Source organism: Etheostoma spectabile, chromosome 6 (genome assembly GCF_008692095.1).
Source record: "Etheostoma spectabile isolate EspeVRDwgs_2016 chromosome 6, UIUC_Espe_1.0, whole genome shotgun sequence".
Lineage (NCBI taxonomy): Eukaryota > Metazoa > Chordata > Actinopteri > Perciformes > Percidae > Etheostoma > Etheostoma spectabile.
Window position 1 is genome coordinate 14,809,485 of NC_045738.1, and position 23,380 is coordinate 14,832,864.

A 23,380-nucleotide genomic window follows, 5' to 3' on the forward strand; every position below is an offset into this window, starting at 1 on the left:
ATACTAGGAAAAATATACATACATGCAATTTACATGAAATAATAATTATAGGAATAAAATAAAATAAAAATATTTGATTATATATAGGATGGGAAAACAAAATTTGCAACCCACAAAGTGTGACATCTACCACCTGGATAAAGTACCATGATGATAAAATACCTTCCTTGCAAAGATGGCAGTTGTCCTACTTTCCAGAAAAGACAAGTTCTAGGCTTTCAGCACAGTTAATACCTATTCTACACATTACTCTCTCCACTTGGGAACGGGCCCAGAACTGTAGGCTTACGCCGGCATGCATATAAACCAATATATCAAACTCCTTTTCACCCCCCAACTGTCAAAATGCAGTTCTAATCTACTCAGTGTTATATGTTCACTATCCCAGAGCAACCAGAGAGTGAACATTAAATACTTTTTGTAAAGTCAGCATTCATCTTCACCTGTACGTAAGGAAGCAGAATGTAGCCTGATATGCATGTCATGCACATTCAGCACCACTTTTTCCTAATGTATGAAGAGGAAAGTTTCAGAGACTGGCTTAAAAGACTGAACAATAAATGACTGATGCTCTGCTTTACCAGAGCAACTACTATTAAAATGTTTCTTTCCCTGGAGTTATAAAGCACAGTGTTGCCACACAGATATTGTATTTCCTGCATGACTAGGCCGGCAGACTGTAAGCCCAGACGTTCGTTGAGACTGATTTCAAAAACCCAGCACTGGATGTTGCAAGGCATGGCTGTAAAACACTCAAATTGATTATTTTTTTTTAGCGTATGTTTTGCTAGGGAGGTTTTTTATAACCATTAAAGTGTGATCTGTGCTTGCCATAAGTAAATGGGTTCTCTGGCTTCAATCAGACCACCCACAGTGACGATACTGTGACTGTGAGTATGAGACAAGCTGTATGTCAACAGCAGAAGCAGCAACCACCAGTCAACCGATGGCCATACTCAGCCTCACTAAGACAGCAACTAAACCATGGGATTGTAAATATTAAATGTAGAGAAAGAAATAAAATAGATTAGGAATCATAATTCCAACTGCCAGGAGGCTGAAAGCATTCAATCATGGGAAATCACAGTAAAAAAGTATATTTTTTAATCTCATCCCTTCATCCCGATGGACTGCAGCACTGCGACAGATAACTGAGGTGAAAGAAAAATACCAATGAGATTCTACTGGCAGATAAAGAAAGAGTTGGAGAGGAACTGTATTTCATTTACATACTGGCAACAGGAATACCATTTATCGTCAGGGTACAGATGGAAGCTCTATTTGAAAAAGCCCTGAAGAATTTGTGTGAATGGTTCTGCATCATGCAGCCACAAGGGACCATGAACTCAGATTCAAGAAATACAACTTAAATGGTCTTGTAAAGAAGAAAGAAGGCAGCATAAAATTTAAAGAGGGCACAAATGTTTCCTGCTTGATTCATCGTACTGTTTTGATTAGTTGTGTACTAGGGCTGCACGATTATGGCCAAAATGATAATCACGATTATTTTGATCAAAATTTTGATCGCGATTATTTGTTGATTTTAACCAAAACAAATGTTAACGTCACATAGGCTATTTATAACTGCGAGAGGGAGTGTGATGGACGCTACTCACAGAGAGACGGCTGACTCATCATGAACGGGTCCAGCACGGGTCGAATGGCGGAAACACACGTCGTGTGTATGAAACGTCTGTATCGTCACTGCGCTGCATTTTTATGAACTATGATATTCTGGCCATGGGTCACATCTCTGGCCCAGGTCCAGCAGCTCCGTCTCACACTGTTACTCTACCAACTGAAGTTAGTTGCATTCAGTAACTTCTTCTGTGTTCTTCGCCGTGGCGGCCGCGATAGCAGTTACCAGCGGAAACACTGGTACAAACACAGGTTTGCCCCTCGTATTTAACAATATACAGCTGTGTTAATAAAAAATTAAAACTGTAGACAAATGTCAGAAGTGTGGACCGGCGCTGTGTGGCCGGGCTGCGCGGAGAGTAAGAGGAGAGAGAGGAGAGATCCCACACAGGCACGGCTTTACAGACGAAATGGGTAATGTAATGCAAAATTAAACCATATCCATATAAACAACACTGCAGCGGATGCGAGGACATTAGCACTGGTGCGTCCTAGAGGAGCTAACAGCTAACAGACGCTACTAGCACCGACTAGCACTGCTCACTGCTGTTGTCTGAAAAACAACAGACGGGACAAATGTTGCGTTTACTGGTAAACTGGTAAACCTTGAGACCAATGTATAACCGACTGCTATCTGTTGAGTTTTCCTCCCCTTACTCTGTCCTCTGTGACATCTAGAAACTAAGCTGCACGGGGTACAGTGAACTACTCTGACTGGCTCATGATCAGACGGGTTGACGGAGCGGTAGACTGGATTTGCAAAAAACCCGGAGCGTTCTATGAAATGACGTTTAAAAAAAATTAATCGCTCGATCACGCAAATTTGATCGTGGGAAGTCAAAATCGTGATCGCGATTAAAATTCAATTAATTGTGCAGCCCTATTGTGTACTGTATGTATTCTTTAATTGCCCCCTCCTTGCCAAAGGCGTGCTGTGAACACAGACTCTCCCACAGACCCGATGGGACACTGTTTCACCATCCCTCTTTCTTCAGACGCACAGTGAAGCATAACTACTTCAGGTGGATTTGTGAACTCACTGCAAGGCAACTTCACTTTGTGTGCAGCTTAGAGTTGCACCATTACAACTGAATACCAAGGGAGGGGAGAAGAAAGAAGCCATGCATTCAGCTGGCAGGGACAGAGTAATGCAACCACCAAGAAAAAGGGAAAGGGGCAGAAATTAGCTAAAAAGGGAAACATTAAGAGATTGAAAATAGAGTTTGAGCAAAGACAAGTTAATGTTGCAAGTCATGACCACAACTTTGGTACAAACTGTTTTTTTGTTTTTTTTTACACTAGACAGTATACCATCAATGCATCTCTCAGGAACCGTGTCTGGACATGTCCTTTTGATTGACAGCTGAAGGACGTCTTAGCAGAAGCAGCGAGACAGGGCTCCATTACCCGCACAGCGAGCAAAAGGACATGCACTGCAGCCGTAATGATACATTTAAGTCCGGGAAGGGGCAATTTGTTGGTGAAGAAGAGCGAGGAGCAGTCGGCCCGGCTCTGACAGCCGTTCATCCTCCCCAATCACCTGCTCCGAGGGGAGTGCTTCCAAATCGCTGCTCTACCAAGAGGTCCGGCCCATTAGTTGTGTTAAACTAAATATGAAGAAACCGATCAATTACCGCCTCCACCTGGAATCAAGATACTGTTTTAACGCCTACATGGGTGTTTCTCTGTATGTACCGGTGTATGTGTGAATGGCTGCCTTGTGGCCAGTGGTTTGCTGCTCCACACACAATCCTGCAGCTGTTTGCGGTGAAGATGATTTTAAGCCAATAATTTACCTGATCTATTACACAGACGTGAAGGTTCCTCCGGGGAACAAGTGAGGATGATAAATAAATGAGGTTCCTCAGACTGCAAAAGGGGAGATTTCTTTCATTATTTCTATCTAATTGATTACTGCAAGAAGTCTTTCTAACCTGTCCCACAATTAATGTGCTGTTTTTTATGTGCTTAATTAATGGCCACTGCAGCTTCATGAAAAACACACACTCAATTACATCTGGAATTGAAAAGCCCCGGCAGTCTACAGCAGTATCGCTGTGCTGGGGACGGCCCGGAGACATTAATCAGCCAAAATGGAATTCAATAAGACAGACTTAGTCGTCTAGACAAAATTGGACTATTTTTCATATTGTTGACAAGCTGCATCTGTGGCAATATTGCAGCGCAAGATTTCTTCTTTCCCGAAAATCCACTTTGACTCAACTTGGCTGTCAACAATCTCGGCTGTTCAGCTTCCACTTGTTTGTTCAGACGCTGCGACCATCCTCTCCCCTGTTCAGACTTCTCTTAGTGACACAATGTTGGTGTTTCTCGAGTGTGGGACATCATATGCAAGGCGCTCCTCCTTTCAAATTTGGTGAATAGTTCTTGTTTTGTATAACAAACAATACATATGCGCACACGCACAGACACACAATGTACAAACTCACACTGGCACGCACGTTTATCTCTTCAGCTCATGTTTAGAGAGGCTGTCACGCAAACCAATTCCATGGGGTCTTGTTTTGAATAAAAAGGGGTGATGGACAACACTGTCTGAATCCAAAACACCCCTCTTGGCAGTATGAGCTCTGGTGTGTGTTTAGGCTTGCAAAACAAATGCTATCAATTCAAACTTCCATGTTTCTTTTTTTCCTTTCAGCTTTGACAAAACAATGGGCGAGACTCCTGGAAAAACTCTAACCCCTAAAAAAAAAACTAACCCTAACCCCTTTTTTTCATAATCTAACTTGATATTATACTAGCTTCCATACAACTCATCAACAATACGGAAAAAATCAGATAGTAGTAAACAATCAGTATAGGGTTAAACACATTTAGACGCTGCAGCCTTCGTGTTTGCTATTGCTACATAGTCTAACGAGGGAGTTTCTTTTGTTTCTTCTATCTTTAATTTACAGTAAACTACAGGATCTGTATGCATCACTTAGCCTTTCAACCTCTACAGCAACAAATAAGCCACCAGTCCGACCACACACAGACTATCCATTTCCAGGAAGGCATTGATTGCAGCCAAAGCCACCACGGTTGATACTTACTGTTAAAAGCCAGCTCGTTAACCCTTAAACCAGGGGGTCATCAACTACATTTTTCCAAGGGCTCGAATTTTTCCAAGCAGACACTCCAGGTGCCGGACTTTCAAATAAATAAAATTAAATGTATTTACACACAATACGCCGCGTTTGATATTTTCACTTTCTCATTAAATTAATGCTTCTTTTTTTTTTTTTTTTACATGAATTAGTGTGAGCAAACTTCTAAAAAACATGGTAACTCCCTAATGATTACTGGCTCTTTAACTAGAAAATGATCTCAGACAAGGCGGCAGTTCACTGAGGAGTTTTGGTTAAAGTCTCTGGCTATGGAAATGTAGTTCTAGTATGCAGTGTTCTGATTGGTGGAAAATTCTTCTCCAGCGAGAGGATGGTTCGTTTACAAGAGTTTGTTCAGAGTTCAAGATTCGTGGCAAACAGACTTGAAACTGACATCTTTCAATTTGGCTTATTTGTAAAAATTTGCTATTTGCAGAACAGAGTTTTGTTTTTGTAACAGTGTGGTGGACGAGAGTGGACTGCGCGGACAGAGCAGATTGAAATATTGATTCCTCCATGTTTGTAGACTGGTGACTGCAAGCATTGACTTTTTACTCCCAAAGGTTTTATTTTAGCCTAATTACAGTAACGAGCCTAGTGTTAGTTCATCTGTGCCAGTGGCCATTGGTAATCCTCACTGTATCGTTCCCAGTCAGGTAGTGCGTGTTGTAATGCACACACCTCTCGGCTCAGCTGTGCGTGTGTGGAATGAGGGCTTCGCTTTACAGAATCCCGGCATGTGAACAGAGATGCAAATACAGGGGCCTGGTTTTGTGCTCTACCTCTGTAATGTAACATGCTGTAAATGCTTGAAATGCTAAATACCAGAATGCTTTTTTTCCTCTTCACATTTTCTGAATTCATGGTTATTCTATATAATATATAGTCGAACTATAAGCTTTGGCGGGCTGGATGTGGCCCACGGGCCGTCAGTTGACAATGGCTGCCTTAAACAGTGCTGTAAAGTGTACTGAGGCAATCATAGGGATTCTTTTACCAAATCAAATATTTCTGTGTCTTTGAGGGATGAAAATCATCCAAAATCCACTGCAATCGTTGCCTAAAGTAAAACTTATTTTAAATTTCTAAATTTCTTTGTGAAACGGCTATATCGCTCCTTAAATTGGAGAGAGGAGCACTGAAGTTTGTACTTTGCAGGCTCTGTGAGCTCTGCAAAGTCTGAATGAGAAGGCCTGAATGCCACAAGGCTGATCCCCAGGATTTGACTTGTTTGGCCTTGTCCTTGCTTACTGGCATGAATAAAATCACCAGTCCCTCAACAGGGCTTCTATTGAGGCTTCTATTAAGGATTGGACTCATTTGGGCCTGTGCCAAAGCTCCTCCAGGCTGATAAAATAATTCCAACAGAATTGTTTTTAAAGACTTATGGAAGGGATTATACAGGAATAAAAATAATAGACTGATTGAGAGAAAGTGGGGACATAATATATAGAAAAATAAAGCTCCTATGTTTTTCTTGTGGCATAAAAAACACTATGCATGTTCTTCTTAATCATGTAATAATCCAAGCATTCACAAAAATGTATCCTTTGAATCTCGGCTTGGCTGCAGCTCCAGCAAACAAGCTGCTAGCTTATATTTGAGTGACAGACTCATTCAGTGGGTTAGGTATTATAACCTGACTGTACAAGTCACAAACAAATATTAAGTAAGCTGCGCGCTCCGGTGCATATAACATTTCAACAAGCTATAATGCAAGATGTGTGAGCTGCTGGTTATGAGATGTTGTTCTTACCCAGTGCCTCTTAATTATATAATAAACCTGAAAGGTGTAAGAGTGGAACGGAGCAGAGTTATTCTTACTCTGCACAAATGGAATTAGGTGTTTGTACACAGAGCAGAATGAGTGTTTTTCGATAGGGAGCTTTCCTTTCATGGTTAAGCCTGTGGCAGGGACTACAGAGCGCAGCAGGTTACTCTGCGATTATGATGATCCAGTTTGATTTGGGGAAATGAAATTTCTTCCAACACGACTTTTTGGCTCTTCAGCTAAAGGACAACAAACGGATAAAACGGGAAGGCAGCCATTGCTCGAATACAAACAGCAGAGCACACACATACATCACTGTGATAAAGCATGCAGGTGTGTGTTCAGGCTTACTTACACTTACTGTACTTATTTGTTTTCCCAGATTACAGTGTTATAACTATTGTAATGCCATATTTACAGTATGAACTGCCATGCTTTGTGTAAATGGATTTCAGTAATTATTTAGCAAAGCAGAAAATGCCTTAAATACAACACAAACACTTGCAGATGTCAAGTCTAAAAGTATTTAAAAAAACGTGATCCAGCCAGTTTAAAAAGCCTGTGAGGGGCTGAAATAAGTCAAAAATTGAGATGTGTGAAGTGAAATTATGATATTTAATGAAGGTTTTCACACAATAATCAACAACTAGATCACATAATGTATCTTGTACTTTAAGATCTTTCAGCTGGTTTAGTTCAATTACAACCCGCTCTGACCTGATAAAACAAGACTATACTACAACCATGTTAGCCTCTTTATGGGTCTAAAGTCAGTATGCTAACATGCTCACAATGACAATTACTATGCTGATGATTAGCCATCTTAGTGAAATTTTGCAGAATTGGACACATTAAAATCTTGACCTGATGGTGGCGCTAGTGGAAAAGTCAGGAAATCACCAATGTTAGTACAATTTATCCTTTAGGGATGGCAATCCATGAAATAGTTGCCATCCACAGAGCCATGTTGCTAGCATGGTTAACTGTGGAAACAATCATAGTCACCACCCCATTCTTTTAATATTTAAAGCAAAGCTACTGTATAGTTCAGATAGTACCGTTACAAACTCACTATACTCAGATATTTCACACATTCCTTTAAATGACAGAAAGCACTACCCTTCTTTTACGTCATCCAGACATAGTCAGCATCGTCTACCCAGTATATAATCTCCATCTACAATTTTCCCTACCTGCACTGGCTAAAGCATATATCTTCCATTTCAACCAGACTTCATTTTCCCATTTTTATTTTCCTCTCAGCGCGGCTTATGCAAGAGGCAGCCTGGTGTTATGGGGGATGGGGTGTCAGAAAAGGCACTGTAATCTTCAACTATCAGGAGAGTATATCCGTCTTACGCTAAACGATGGCTGTAAAGTGATCCTCTCCTTGCACAGTCTGATGAATATCACCGACCGCTGGACCACTGAGCCTCAGATTAATTCAATTGGCTCCACGTATACAGTACCTGACTTTACTGTGGCAAAAAAATAAATCACCTGGTATAAAATGATCTACATCCTAACCCCTTCCACTGGAACACACGGTCACAGCAGGGAGGATAATATAATTTCTCTGTTGCTGTCTGCTGCAGTGGCTTATGGGACAGAGATGAGTTGTTTCAGACTGATAAAGAGGGATTTTATTGGCTGCTTTAAAAAAAATGCTAACCACAATCAGACTTGTGCAGTATGGACACTGAAATGGATTTATGTGCAATAGAAAAATGAAAAATGATTTTGAAGAATGTTTTATAGAAATGTCCAAGAGACACCTGAAAACACTATGAAGAACCTGCCACAATGATCAGAGACAAAATTGAGGGGGGGAATACCTGGGACACCATTAAATAAAACAATGCATGCAGTGCAGCATTTTAACGTGGACAAGGCTACAAATCTGTAAGAATAGGCCTAAATCCCCCCAAAAATCAGTCTCACCAAGCTGATAAAACATGAAAAAGATGTAATTATAACCAGGTTTCTGAATCAGTGGCACATACATTTCAAAGCACACAGGCAATGCTGCATGGTACAGGTGCATATGGCCCGGCAGCTGACATTTGGGTAATAATGTGGCCAGGGGCAAATGATGCAACTGCAGCGCAGTTGGAAAATAGGTCAGAGTAGGATGAAACATTACCAGAAGGTGTAGCAGTGACTGGCATCAGTCATGACCAAGCAAATCTGTTCCTATAAAAGCAAAGTGCTTTGTGTCAAAGCACTCTGATGTCCCTGAGTGGGAGGTGCAGAATCCCCATTACGTACCATTAATTCAATTAGCTTAAAGAAGATGTTTGACGTTGTTCTGGATACTGAGTGTAATATTTAGCTTTGGCTTCTGAAAATGTAGTTCCCAGTTTGTATATGATGATAGCTGTGTCTCATGTGACTTTGTTATTTGTACACGCTGTGACTATAGAAATCACAACATGTAAATAGAAACATGTTGAAATTATTTTGTCACTTATTGGGAGCAGTAGGCTAGCTGGAGCCGGTTTCCTCCAGTACCTGTGCTAAGCTAGGCTGGCGATGGGTGCTTCAGAGAGTGTTACAAAGGGTATGTATGGACTTATCTAACTCTGGGGGATATGGTGAATAAGCTAAAGTCCATATAAGTCAGCGTGTTCTTTTAACAGCAAAACAGCACTGCAGTCTCACTGTGCCTCTCCTTCCATTTCAATGTAGTCATGTTTACAGTTTTTAGCAAGTCACAAAACAGCAAGAAAAAAGCTTTGGTGTGCACAAGAATGCAACTTCAATGGCACATGGGCCCCACAATACACTAATAAAAATGCAGCCCAGGGGGTTGAATATTTGTTTGAATTTTCAAAACAAAAAAAACAAAAGAATTTAAAAAAATGTTTAAAACATGTTTTGGTTGAATATAATATAAACTATATAAATTATGAAATGCAAAAAAATAAATAATTGCAAAACCCGTTGAATTCAGTTGCATCCCTACAAACAATGTCAGGGGAGTTGGATTTTCTCTCTTGAGGCTCTGTAAGAAAGAGACGCAGAGAGAATAAGAGACAAAAACAGATGTGCAGGCACATGCACAGAGAAAGATACTTTTCATATTATTCCTGCGTATCAGGTGATGATTGAGTCTAAAGATATACTGATCGACATTAGCTGCGTTATGAATATCAATTTGTTCCGCACAGTCTTCTCAGACAGTCAAGTAAAGGTCAAATAATTCAGTTTAAGAACAAACTGTGTTCCTCCGTTAATGGATGCAGCACACACTGCAAACTAACATGACAACTGAGTTTCCCTCGGCACTTAATGAGGTGACTTAATGATGCTTTGACAGAAAGAAAAACATCCAAATAGAGAGACAAAGAAACTTCATCTCTGAGAGGAATTTACAATTCGCTGCATTTTTCTCAATGTGATGCGTGTGATATTCATATTGTCTGTGTGTTAGCACTCTCCTTTGTGATGCTCCAAAATTAAACCATATTTGGAGACAGAACTGGGTCAGCCAAATTAGAGGGAAAACAACACGGAATGGTGCAAAACACTATACCCCTCACCCACCACATACCCTCAAAAGAAAAATCTAAAATTATGGGACTTATATGATGCCACCCGATTTTTTAAAAAGAGACCTACAGGCTATAGACAAATACTAAAGTTTATGAGCTTTAAGTAGAGAAAAAACAGGAATGTCACATTAATTTAGTGTTCAGCTCTAGGGCTCCAAAGTGGAGAAGGTGAGATTCGTGACCCCGTGCCTTTTCTGCCAACGTTCACAAATAGTTCGTCCTTCCTCCCAGAGACGTGTAAAAGAGGATGGATTGAAGACCACCGACCGCTTATCAACATGAATGTCATTGACCCAGAACAGAAATAAGCAAGTAACAAGATGAGAACATAGTTTATTTCTGAAAACCAGAGCTGCATTTCAATTCTCAGAAACCACTATGCCTTAAAATGAGTAGCTGTGTGAAGTTTATTTTTGGAATGAGTGCTTTGACCTTTATTTGTTGGCTTGATAAGATTTCTGAGAGTAAAATGAGGTTCAAAATGTGACTGCTACAAGTAATATATAATTAATATACGCCCCCTCTCTCCAGCATCTCTTTCTCTAGCTCCTTTGTTTTTCCTCTTTTCTCCTTCATGGTATCAGTATCATCCCCCCCCCCCCCCCCCCCCCCCCCCCCACCGACTTTACATTATTCTTTCTTCTCCTTCCTTTGTCTTTGAGAGCATTCCCTCTCCGCCTATTTGCCTCTCTACTCTCTTTTCCTGACTCTCCTCCCCATCTGTTTCTTCTTCTTCTCTGCTTCTGTGCATCTTTCATGGGCAGAAACAGTCCGTCACACATGGGAGAGGACCAATTACCGGGGGAGTGTAAGTGCCCTTCCCCAGAAAAAGGGACATTTTTACAAACATATTTATCCAATTCCACTTAATTTCCCACGGCAAAGTTGTTCTTTTGACCACAAAAATGGAAGTATAAAATTAACAACTCCTTTAGCTCAGACTGTTGTGGACCTTTTTTTGTTTCAGGCTGTTTGCTTTAACAGTTTTATGAAGCCTGTGTACATACTATATAACTGTTATCCTACAGTAAATGACGCAGCAACAGACTAACTCTTGGGAGTCTCAAACTGTTTATATGTATAAATAAAACATGCGCACTCACATGTCTGTTATATACAGAGGGACAGACAGCTGTCTATCATCACCCGCTCAAATATACTACTTCTTAACAACAACAGGAGAAGTGCAGTTAAGTAAGGAGGAGAGAAAAATATATTCAAAAAGGTGCCTGGCCGATGAAGTGTCATTGGCAACTGACAACCAGCCGTGAGTACCAGTACGTGGCATCTCTAAAAAAGACCAATCACCATATTTTGACAAAAATGATGGTGTCTTTTGTGTAATACCTTCCTCTTCAACAGCTATTTGAGATTGTGAGTCTTGCAAAAGGACACATTGACTTGTGGACTTGAGGAGCCGGGGATCAAACCATCAATAATGGACGACTCACTCAACCTGCTGAGCCACAGCTGCCCCATATTATTAAAGTTGTTGACTAAATAACTATTTCACGGCCATGCTTCATGCTGGTAAATGCCACACTTTCACAATACGATGAACCAAAAACTGGGGAGTTCAACAAAAAGCAGAACCAATCAGAACCACAAGCAGAATGGATCGAGGAGGTGGTGCAGCTAGTGCAGGCACACCTTAAGTCTCTTTTCCCAAATACAGTTGCATAGTCCAACAATTCATTCAAACAACTTTGTATTGATAGATTTTAAAAAGTAATTATACTTGTCAATAGATCGGTTAACCGCCTTCATTATTTTTAAAGTTCAATACCAAACAATTCCATTAGTTTGCGTACGCTGAGCTCAGAAAAAAATCCCAGAGGAGATTAATCATATTAAACATTGTCAGCGTCAACCATGCTTGAAAGTCCAAACAATGAAACATGCTTTTTGGGGGAAAACAGAGGACCTCAAATATTCCAACAAAAAAAGTCTGTATGTGGAGTGGCTATGTCTTACAAATACAGTCACAGTCAATACAGGATTTCTCTGCACCCTCTTTGTTCATCTTTAAACTTCTTGCTCATCTTTAACCAGAAGATTTTAACATTATTGGCAAAATGATGTCAATGAACCTTTTATTTGATGTCATTTTACATCCTTAACAGTTGAAATCAAATGTAAATTTTAATGAAAGAAATCTGATTCTGTTGAGAACTGTTTTATAGTAGTTTTTTTACTGTCTAGAAAGATCAGTCCTAAATTGATTTCTTTGTCTGTGTTATAAATCTTCCAACCTCTGTATCTCCAACTATCACTCGTATTAATTACATTGCATGAGTGAATAGCACAGTATTAAGGAGATACTTAAGTTTTCTTTGTGCCCTTCCCTATGACTACTTCTTATGGCATCTTCCTTTATTTTCTATCTTTTATACTCTCTAACTCCGTCTCTAGTCCTCCCCTCTCCTCGCTGTATAATCTTCTCATGCACTCTCACATTCGTTGAGGAGCATTTGAACACACTTCTCTCTTCCTTACCTCTCCTAATGACCCTCGCTCTCCTTCTCCCCTTTCCTCTTGCTGATGAGCATATGAACACACGTCTTTCTTTTCCTCTGCCGGCTGCTGCCTCCCTCTCTCCATGCTGCTTCAACTCAGCCCACGGGCAATTTTCACACAAGCCTGATTGAATTCACCCCCCTTCCGTTTTGACCCTTCACTGTTCTTGCTAAGGGAAGGGGATGACACAACAAGGTCTCACCACCACACACTTACAGCATATGCATATAAATGGATGCTGACAAATGATACCCACTCAACGCACACACAGGACTGCAAGTAGGCATGCAGTCAAGACATTGAGGTTGAGTTGATACTTCACAAGCACGCATGTTCTTATACGGAGGTGAAGAGAGGGGCTCAAAGAATATGCACAAGCACCTGAAAAGACACAAATGCTATTGCATATGTATGTATGATAAACATGCAGGAGCATAAGTATATGGACATAGGGAGATGTTTGCAGAAAAAACACAGTATATATACATTGTTTTGTAATTAGCAACAACTTAAAAGCATCAAAATGAAATTAATTGACGGCAATGTTATTGTTCCATTGAAGGTTAAAGTTATTTATAAAGCAAAAATATCCACTGGGTCAAGTGGGATCGTGTGATGATTCACTTCCATTCTCTTTTCTCTCTTTCTTACTTTCTTTGCTCTTATATTATTCCGCATTGGAGATCTAGGGGGTTTTGGACTGTGCATGCAAGTGAAAGACTTTGGAGACTTGCCACAGCAATGCTGAGTCCTTGAAGGCAGTACTGTGGCCTTTTCTTTTGTTTGCGTGTGTGATTGGTCCCTTCTCTTGTGTCTGTCTGTGAGTGTGTGTCCATTTCTGCACTTGTTGTTTTGTCTCCCACCTTCCTGTTTTTCCTCTCTTTGATTTTGTGGCCTTGGGAAACGTTCCTATGTCCCAGTGTGTCGTTTGTAACTGTTTGTGAATTTTACATTTTTGTCTGAATGTAAAACAAAAATTATTTTTGCATCATTTTAAATTCTAGTGAACTTTGACAAGCAGTTATGAGACTGAAGTCAATTGTATAAATATGTCTTTTAAATAAACTGTGTCAAATACAAGCTAAAGAGCTTGCTAACTGTCAGTTAGCACAGGATAATTATTGACATAGCATGACTAGCGCCAGCCTGTTCCCAGCTGGCTAGTCTTTTAGCGGGTGTTATCAACCGCTAACTGTCTGAAAGCATTTTTAAACTGCAACTGCTTTAAAACTGTGCCACAAATGAATGCTACTAGCAAAAGAAAGTTTAACTGAAACCAAAGTGCTGGCAGCAGAACTGTCACAATGGGGTCTGGGAAGTTTTAATTAGCATCAATTATTCATCTATTTTTTCAGATTTGTTATAGACAAAACAAATAAACAATTAATAAAAAACTAATTAATAAAAACAAAAGCAAATAGAGAAATCGGTAATGCACCTGTAAGGTATCAACAAAGCCATCTAGATTTGGTTAATCCACAAACGGACATGCCGGTTAACACTTGCACTACTGTATTTGGCCTGGCCCGTAGCGTGTGACGTGAATGATGAAAGAGCGGCAAAAGGAGCAGCGGCCAGACCTGATTGAACAAGACGTTAAACCTGGGGACTGCTTCCATAAAGACTAACCATGATCCTTCTAGGGCCCCAAGAAAACACACATAGATAGAGTACACACACAGTCAAAACAACCAGAGGTTATTAATGGCCAGGTGTTGCTCCAGTTCTGCTCCAAGCACTTTACCAGTAAACTGCATCCCACAAGGAGCCATAATCAGGACCCGCTCCTCAGCAATCATTTACAGCGGCAACAGCTGCCCAATGTCCTCTGGTCAAACTGGATCCACAATCTCGTAATAGTCTCCCACACTGTATCCCGGTTGATTTAAGTCTCTGCAGTAGCAACAGACCTTCAATCTGTTGGTTTTATCATTCCGATAGAGCAGCAGACCCAGAGGATAAGATCCTAATGGGGGAGGGGGATCAGGTAGCTATAAATCTCGCTCTCAGGGACCCTTCACAGGAAGCACACAAGTGAGTCTTGTGATGGATAACTGCGCCAGGGTAAAGGGTATTGATACGTCCGTCAGGAAACTGAATCGGTGTGCTCCATCTCATAAGAAAGATGGTGTACGGTAAATGGTAAGAAAGTCCAAATGCAAAGAAAAGGAGAGCAGTCACCTGAGTAAAACAAAAAATGCCTTGGGTGAGGCGAGAGGAAGAAATTAGAGCAAAAAAAGAAGGTGATTAAATTTGCTCTCACCCGTTGGATTCCGTTCAATCAGAATTACGCATTTCCGTTTACATGTTTGGTTTGGTTCGCTTTGGCTCAACCAAATTCTGGTATGAATTTAGATGCTAAACTACTAAAAACCCATCTTGTAATTGTGAACTGTTAAGAAGGCTATCTCCCAATCTAGCAATGTATTAAACAGAGGCGTGTTGAGCTTGTGTCCTCTGTGGATTTTTGTTGTTCCCAATAAAGGGTGAGTGAAATGTATAACTATACAAGTAATATTACAGTGCACAAAGCATATTTGTAATCCTCTTTCTACCTGTTTGTCACTATTTATGACACAGTCCAGCTTCAGTCACAAAAGATGCTAACATAAAATGGCAACGGCAAGATAAGAGCAAACTTCATGGATAATACATTCTTTCTTTGCACACTCTCACATTCATATTAGAAAATGTCATTATTGATGCCATATAAAGAAATTTCCATGGACCAGTGAATAAAATAGAAGAACAATGTCGGCATGGCATTAATGGCATACAAATGTGGAATGATGGATTCAACAATATATTCTGCTCCAGCAATGTATTCATATTTCACTCATCCAGCAGTAGTGGACTATTTAATGCAGCTCTCCCCTCTACTTGCTCGGCCTGCAAATCAATGTCCATTAAACCGACTTGAGTGTTCATATGCCACTGGATCCTCCCCCATTAATTCTGCTTCTGCACAAATTTTAGCCTCTTCAACTGCCGTTGAAAACAGCAACTGCAGTGTATGGTAAGCATACACTCTGGGTGGATGTTCATTACGGTGACACATTGACCTCCAGTGACTTCCCAATGCACTGATAATGAACAGAACCATTTGTGCTGTGTGGTTGTGGCAGGCAATTTTCAAACCTGTATTTATTGAGCCAAGGTTTACAGGGTATTCATACTTCTTTTTCTGGCAAGGCCATGCTTCACGCTAATAAAGTTTCACAGCTTCACACCTGGTAGCTGTCCATGGTCACCACAGGCCTTTACACTGGGCAGCGGAGCAGCTTTACACCAGCCACTGTGGCATCTTCAAGGACTAACGATGGTAGTTCAAACAGAGAAAACGTAATTCTCATTGACCTACCCTCCCAAATGATTTAACAAAAGGACCTTCCGGTTCGTGGCTTCCTTTCCTGTGCCTCTGAGTATTATTGCATTAATACTTTAATGAACAATAATGAGAGCAGATTTTAAGCAATGTATTCTTTTGGCTGATTATTTCCAGCATTTCAGTTCAAATTTGTTTTTTAAAGAAATCTTTTTAGCTTTTATAAGATGAAGTTTTTGTTTTCTTAACAATTGAAAGAATTACAACGCCTTTAGCAGAGCACATAATTTAGCTCTGCAAGGTTGTTATACTTAAATTGTAATTCTAGCTAGAAATATCAGCTTGAAAGTGGCTAAAGAAAAATTGTGAAATTCTATTAAAATGGCATGAGATGCTAAAATCTAAATATATATTGTATATTACATACCCAGCAACTTATGTGATTGTCAAAACAGGGTCTCGTTTACTGTCCAAATTCAACTTTTAATATAAAAAAAGGTTTCCAGCAATGAACCCTATGTATTCTGTAAAGTAAGCAACATTGTTTTGGTTGAAAACCCTGCAACATGAAAATGCTTATGTGAAACTGTACAAGATCATTTTATGCAGGCACTGTGGGTGACACAATATGATACGCACACATGCAGTTACACTTAGAGGACGCATGTTCATCATTCAAAGTGCTGGGCTGTTTAAAGATTAAAAAAAGCAGCAGATCATACCAGAATAGAGCAATAACAGACATCTATTAATCTTACCTCCTCTCCTGTCAGGTAGTACGCCGACAGCAACCCTCCAACGTAACGGATGTTCACCTCAAAGAGTGATGCCTCGCCGTTCTGTTGAACCAAGAGAGAGAGATCAAATTGTCAAATGTCACATTCAGCCAAGGCCTCAGTCAGCGGTGAAGCAGCACAGTGGAGTTTATGGAAAATAATAATGCAGTTTAGTCATCATGAACAGATTGATTACTTAGGGTGTGGGTTAGTAAATGCATTTAAAAACTAAGATAGCTAGTAGATTAATTAATCTGGTGGACGGTACTAAGATTTATAGGAGTAACAATAGGCATCAAATCTTTCTGACTTATTTCACAAGAATCAGGGGTGCCAAGTGATAGATTACATATTTGATTAAACCTGTGGAGTGAACAGAAAAAAAACACATTTCTTCTAAGAAAAGCCTCCACATGGTGTTATTGTGGTTAAGGAGCGGTTATTTTTCAGGCAGTGTATTTACACAAGGCTTAACAGCTACTCTGGACAAGTCTGCTGATGTTGCATGATGACAGCTTTTGAATTAGCATACCCTGTGTGTTGTAAAAACTGGTGTTAGTAATGGAATGTCATAATATCAAACAAACAAACATAAACCGACAAACAATAACCTACATGTTGGGGAGGAAACAACCTCATCCGACTTCTCAACAGATTTTTTCTTGAAAAAATTAACTTTTTCCAGACATTTCCTGTTCTACAGTTATTGTCATATACTTTATGCTTTCGTTATTTAAACAATACAGTTGGCAATACTCCAACATCTGTCTTATTTTCAACAGATACCATTGCAGGATCTAAACAGTGTGTTAGTGTGTCTCTCATACATGATCTCATCCAACGCGTTCAATGGACATCTGATAAACCTTACACACAGTACATACAAAAGCGTCTCACCATGTGTACTACAGTCATTTAAAAATAAAAAAGGCTAAATTATTTTCTGCTAATGGTACGCAACGGTGTGGCAAGGTATTATGTTTCTGGACATCAATGGACGTCTACGACAAAGAAATGTAAGCTTTATCAGGCTTTGGCTACATGCAGAGAACACTTATCAGTAAAACCAATTTCTTTGTTGATTTTGTTTTTTTCATGCAATTTGTTGACAATAACAAAAATAAAGACTATCACCAGACCATTCAACTGAGTCAATAATAATAATAATAATAATAATAATTATAATAATAAAATACTCAGACAACCCACAACAGAGTAAAGTTACACATTTTAAAAGACAATCTTTGCCATATATATGGTGGTACTATTTACACAAACGCAAGTCTGCAGCAGATCATGACAACAGCAGATGTGGTTGCTAGGAGATGATGTGGCAGAACTACACAAACTTCCACTGATCGATTAACCTAATTTTCCCTCATTAGGAAATTGTGGTGTACTCATAAGTCTTTGACAGAATAGTACACGAACGATAACAAGCCATGAAAGTAGTGCAAGTTTAGCATCAGCATTCATATCCAACATTTCCAATTGAAAGCGTCAAAATCAATGTACAGTATTAGCACCATCCTCACTTCTACCACAGAATACAGTTTACTATTACAAAGTAAGTCTTTACCCATAATTGCCCTAATTTTACACTTTGGCTTTGTTTTGCATTAGCTGACATATTTTAAAATTAAAAATGGTGTAGTTTAGCATATGTGGGAATACAACTAGTGAACTTCTGCTTATGAGGCTGTCCCTCTGATCTCCCATGCTCCCCTTATTGTCTTTGTACACCCGTTAATGGAGAAAGTCAGGTCAGAAAGTCAAAGCAATTGTATTTCCAAGTATTTGTCTGAGGTTTCTGCAGGGCAATATTAATTATTGAGGTTTAGGTTTACTGGTTGTACATTTTTAAAATGTCATCTGATGCTCCTGTTCTTCAATACCAACGGTAAACAAATAAATGTAATACAAATATTGAACCATCTTATTCACACTATCTATATGTGAATAAGCAGATATTCAATTTAACAAATTTAAGACCAGTTTGGGTTTCTCAGAGTTTTACATTTGTGTGGCGCAATTGAAAGCACCATTAGTTTACAGAGTGTACGGCATCCTAGGGTCCCGTAGAGGCCCCCATGCTTTACCCACGTTGTTTGTTTACAAAACTTACTTACGGGGAAGGCAAAATGTTGCCCCACCGGTGACTTCAGGAAAGCAGGAGAATTTTCTGTTGTTTCTCTGTCATTTACAACTCCAGCAGTGGCCATGGTGTCTGGAACAGTCAAGCTGGAAGCTACCGGTAAACTAACGTTAGCCCGTGTCTTTAGCTGCATGTTACACAGTAGCCTACTCCAGCAATCAGGGTTACAATAATGTGTTTATCCAATACAATTATCAGTGTTAAAAAGCACAATTTTTGGGATAATCTTTTACTATTTCAAAGTGCACCGATACTTTAGATTTTCTTTGTCTTTAACATTGTCAATTAAAGATTTAAATCCCTGCCACCAAGATGCTCGGTGGAAAGTGAAACTTAAATTTGTCAGGGGGTGGTTAAATGTATTTATGCACTTAAAATAGATTTATTAAAAAGCTTATTTCCTTTTAGGGCTGCACAATTAATCGCAATTTTATCAAAATCGCAAAATTGGACTACTACAATATCCAAATCGCAGGGGGTGGGGGACACAAAATGTGTTAAAGGCAAAATGTGTGTTAAACCATTTTGATTTAATGTTTGTGGTGCTTTAGAGACGTCCCGGCATAGAAATCGTATTCTGCAGACTAAAGAAAACCTCTTTGTTTGGGACAGGGGGCGAAAATCCCACTATAACATTAATATTTTACATAATAATGATGCAAAAATGATAATGTCCTCCAATATAGTGGATCATATTGCATTTGCATTATTGGTCAAAACAATCTCAATTACATAGTTTCCTCATATGGTGAAGCCCCATTTCTTTGTAACATTTTAATTTATAGGCTGTATATCAACTTTTTGTAAGAAAACAAGTAGTTCTAGGTAAACTCAGACATTGAGCCAAAATGGCATGCTCATCGTTTCACAAGCCTCTGTGAAGATTCAAGATCTTCACAAGATTTGTAAGATTAGCAGTCGCATCAGGCTCCTTTGATTGAAGCATTGAATGACATGAATTGCCAATTTCCAGGGTCACCCCTAGTGCCAATAAAAATGAATATCTAGTTCTACAAGAAAAAAAAAAGATTTGAGAGTCAATTGAGAGTCAATTTCACCTCAGACATAAAATAGTTTATTTATTGTATTTTATTTGAAATTCTGCAGAAATAAATAATATTTTCATGCTGCAACTCACAAGGAGAGGAATCTGTTTGCCAACATTAAATGTATTTGGTCTACTTCTTTTCTACATGAAATAAGAGGCAACACTGCATGTGTCTAAATATGTCACCATAATTATTGCCTCTTACGCTAGCTCAAGGTTGAAGCAGTCTGGTACTCTTTGGCTTGGAGACCCGTTGAGAAGGAAATTGCTATCTCGAGTGTGGCTGATAAGGAAATTGTAATTGGGTGCCAGAGAGGGCAATTAGCTCTACTCTTAGAAATAGCATGGAGATGGGGAGTCACTGGCATTTGTTCAAGGGTATCATTTATCTCCACTTGTAAATCTTCTCTTTAAAATATGTATATACTTTTTTTGTATCATCATACTTAACATAAATCAATACTTGGCATCAATAATCACCAAATGGGTTTGTTTTTCAAATCGATTTTTAGATGCTGTCAGCAAAATATATTACTAAAAAGATTTTTCCAAGTCACCAACTTGGCAACTAACACATTTTGACAAATTGTGCTTTTTTTTTTTTAGGAATAGTTATGCATGGAAATATGCATATTCGCTATTTTGCTAGGAAATGAAAACATCAATACCCCTCCCGTGTCTGCTCGGTAAATATAAAGCAAACCAGATATAAAGTGTTAATTCCTGGTTTTAAAAGGCTAGCTGTTTCCCCACGGTTTCCAGTCGTTATATTAAGCTGACTAGCTGCTGGCTCCAGCTTTATATTTATTGTGCAGAACTGAAAGTAGTATCAATCTTCTCATCTAACTCTCACCAAAAATGCAAATAATCTTATTATCCCCCCAAAAAGTAAAACTATTCCTTTAACATGCATTGTCTTTGTCATGTGTTACGTAACTCTATAAATCAGGTAATAACTGTAGGGCTGTTGTACAACCAAGGTGCTGGCTCCATCCCTGAATTCAGCACACTGGTGACATTTCTTGAGACAAAGCACTGATGCCTCTGGCAGGCCAGTCGGCCAAGCTGAGCTGTCTTGCCAACCCTGAAATGAGTGCCCCATTCAGTAATGGCAATACGATGGCAGTGATTAGGGATGGAGTGTCTATTTATCACCGGGGACAGTGGCACTCAACAAGACAGGCATGAGGTATAGTGAGGGAGGACAAGTAATGCTGACAAAGGTTTTACGGATCAGTCTTTTACTTTATAATACAGGCCGAATAAATCACTCCGCAAGCTTTGTATAAAACTTCCATTCATACCAATGCACTGACGATCAAACAAAGTGCATTTAGATATTAAACAAGCCTACAGGCACACTTTTTCTATAAAGGTTTTTTGTTGATTTTTAAATTTTGAATCAGATGTATTTTTTCCAGGAACAAACTGCTCAGATTTGTATCTCCATTAAATAAACTAAAAAAGCAAGCCCTAGGGCTAAGGAAAGGCTCATCTGGGTAATACATTTTCTTTACATAAATCTATGATTCTAAGTTATGAAAAAAGGGGAAACCTAAAATGCATTTAATTTCAATTTTAGTGATGAATTAACTTCTTCAATATTGTATGGGAAAATTTTGATCTGGCTGAAAAAAAATCAACGCTGAGCAAATCAAAGATAATTATGGGAAATGTCAACATGAATAATTAAGTTTCATTCGTTGTGCACTTGCTTTGCAATTTCTCCCTCATGAGTCTGAATGTGACTGGTGGTGTTATCTTGCTTTTAATGCATTTCATTTATAGAATTACATTTTCAAGCAAATAAATTTCAGATGAATCAGAAGGAAATCAAGTGAATCCTTAATTCACAACTATCCCCAAAAAACAATTGTAAAAGTAATCAAGACACTAAATGCTGCAGCAAAGTTCAACTTAACTGTGATGCAGCTCCTCGAGGCACGTTGCAGCAAGGTGCAGCAAGCATGACAAAGAAATCAAGTATGGTGAATAACACCTGTTTTCCTTTTTTTTTTCCTTGTCTCTCTTCACGGTGTTCATGCTGAGGACCTAATTAGGAGACTATACAAAGTTGTCAGAGTAAACACAGGAGCTCTTTCCACCTCTGCCACCAAGATGAAACTCTTTTCAAAACCTTGAGCCTGGTGCAGTAGAAGGCAGAAAAACAAGACTTTCTGAAGGATGATTATTACTATTATTAACAGCAAGAACAAATCCGCATTGCAGTGTTGCGGCTTTAAAATCCAAACAACCTCTTCCTTGCACAACCATATTAGTAATGAAGCTCTCTGATTGTAAGGTTTATGGGCACCTTTACCTGACTTGTTTGGTTTGGTTAAATGAACCCTGGTTTTGTTTGCCTGGTTAGTACAGTCTGTTTGGTGTGAAAGCCATAAATCAAACCCTGGTGCAGACCAAACAACTCCACCAACACCACTTCCAAGTGGACTCTGGATTGGTTTGTTTGTGGTGTAAAAGAAAAATGACCAACCACAGGCTTAGCTTAATTTAAAAAATAAAATAAAATAAAAACTACTAATACTACTAATTTGTCATAATTCATAACATGCGGATTATTTGCAGTCAAACATCTTATAATCAGTTATTTCTTTGTGAACTCTCGTGACTCAAGAGAACATAAATATACACATTACAAGTATTAAAGTTCTGCATGACCTCCTGCAAGTCACCGGCATTAGATTTCCCTTGGTATGTCCTAATGATGCAGGACGACATCACCACAATTGTCAAATCAGTTAGTTACCTGTCAGTCTGTATAAATTCCATGTTTACTCCGCTTGGTTCATTTGTAAAGTCAGAGTAAACACGAGCTGAACCAGAACAAAAATCCCATCCAGTCCGGACCAAATTAACCGAACTACAGGTGTGAAAGCGCCCTTTGATATAATTTCCAAAAGAGTAAGTAGATCACTTGAATGCAAAGAGTCTCAAACTACACAGGTAACTGGATACTGCATTAAAGAATGCTTCAAGTATTTAAAATTTGCATGCCAATAGAAGAAAACTTTGCACTTTAATTGTTTAACACAATGTTAATTGTTTTTCAGGAGGAGCCACTGCAGAAAAGAATATAAATTAACGAGTGTAAGGACTCATTGGTTGCTGATGTATTTTGTAGGAGTTCTGCTTCAGCAGCACCATGCAATCTGACAGCATTTGATACTGGGTTCTCTGTTGATGAGTATTAAACAGCCACGGCAAAGATGGCCGTCGGACTCAAGCCCAGATTTGCATGGGACATGAGCCTGATTGGCATGGCCGCCGTGCTGCTGTGCGCCAAGAAACTGAGTAGACTGTTGCCCAGTGGTGTGTCCTGCTCAGACGCTAATATAATAAATTACTGCTAATAAAGAGGCATCATTGTCACTGGGCAGATGACTCTCCGCATCACAGTGATCCAGGTTTTGACTGGCTACCACATTTCAAAAGCCAAATTAGACTGATGTGACAGAAAAAAAT

The 23,380-nt window shown here is 39.3% G+C and overlaps 1 protein-coding gene across 2 annotated transcripts in view; it reads right to left on the reverse strand.

Moving 5' to 3' along the window:
* Nucleotides 1-23,380, reverse strand: part of LOC116690453 (mannosyl-oligosaccharide 1,2-alpha-mannosidase IA) — a 197,550-nt gene that overhangs the window by 45,885 nt on the left and 128,285 nt on the right. For both annotated transcript variants that reach the window (XM_032517443.1, XM_032517444.1), the window contains exon 4: nt 16,677-16,757. In XM_032517443.1, the coding sequence (XP_032373334.1) occupies nt 16,677-16,757 (81 nt within the window). The remainder of the gene's footprint in view (nt 1-16,676; nt 16,758-23,380) is intronic.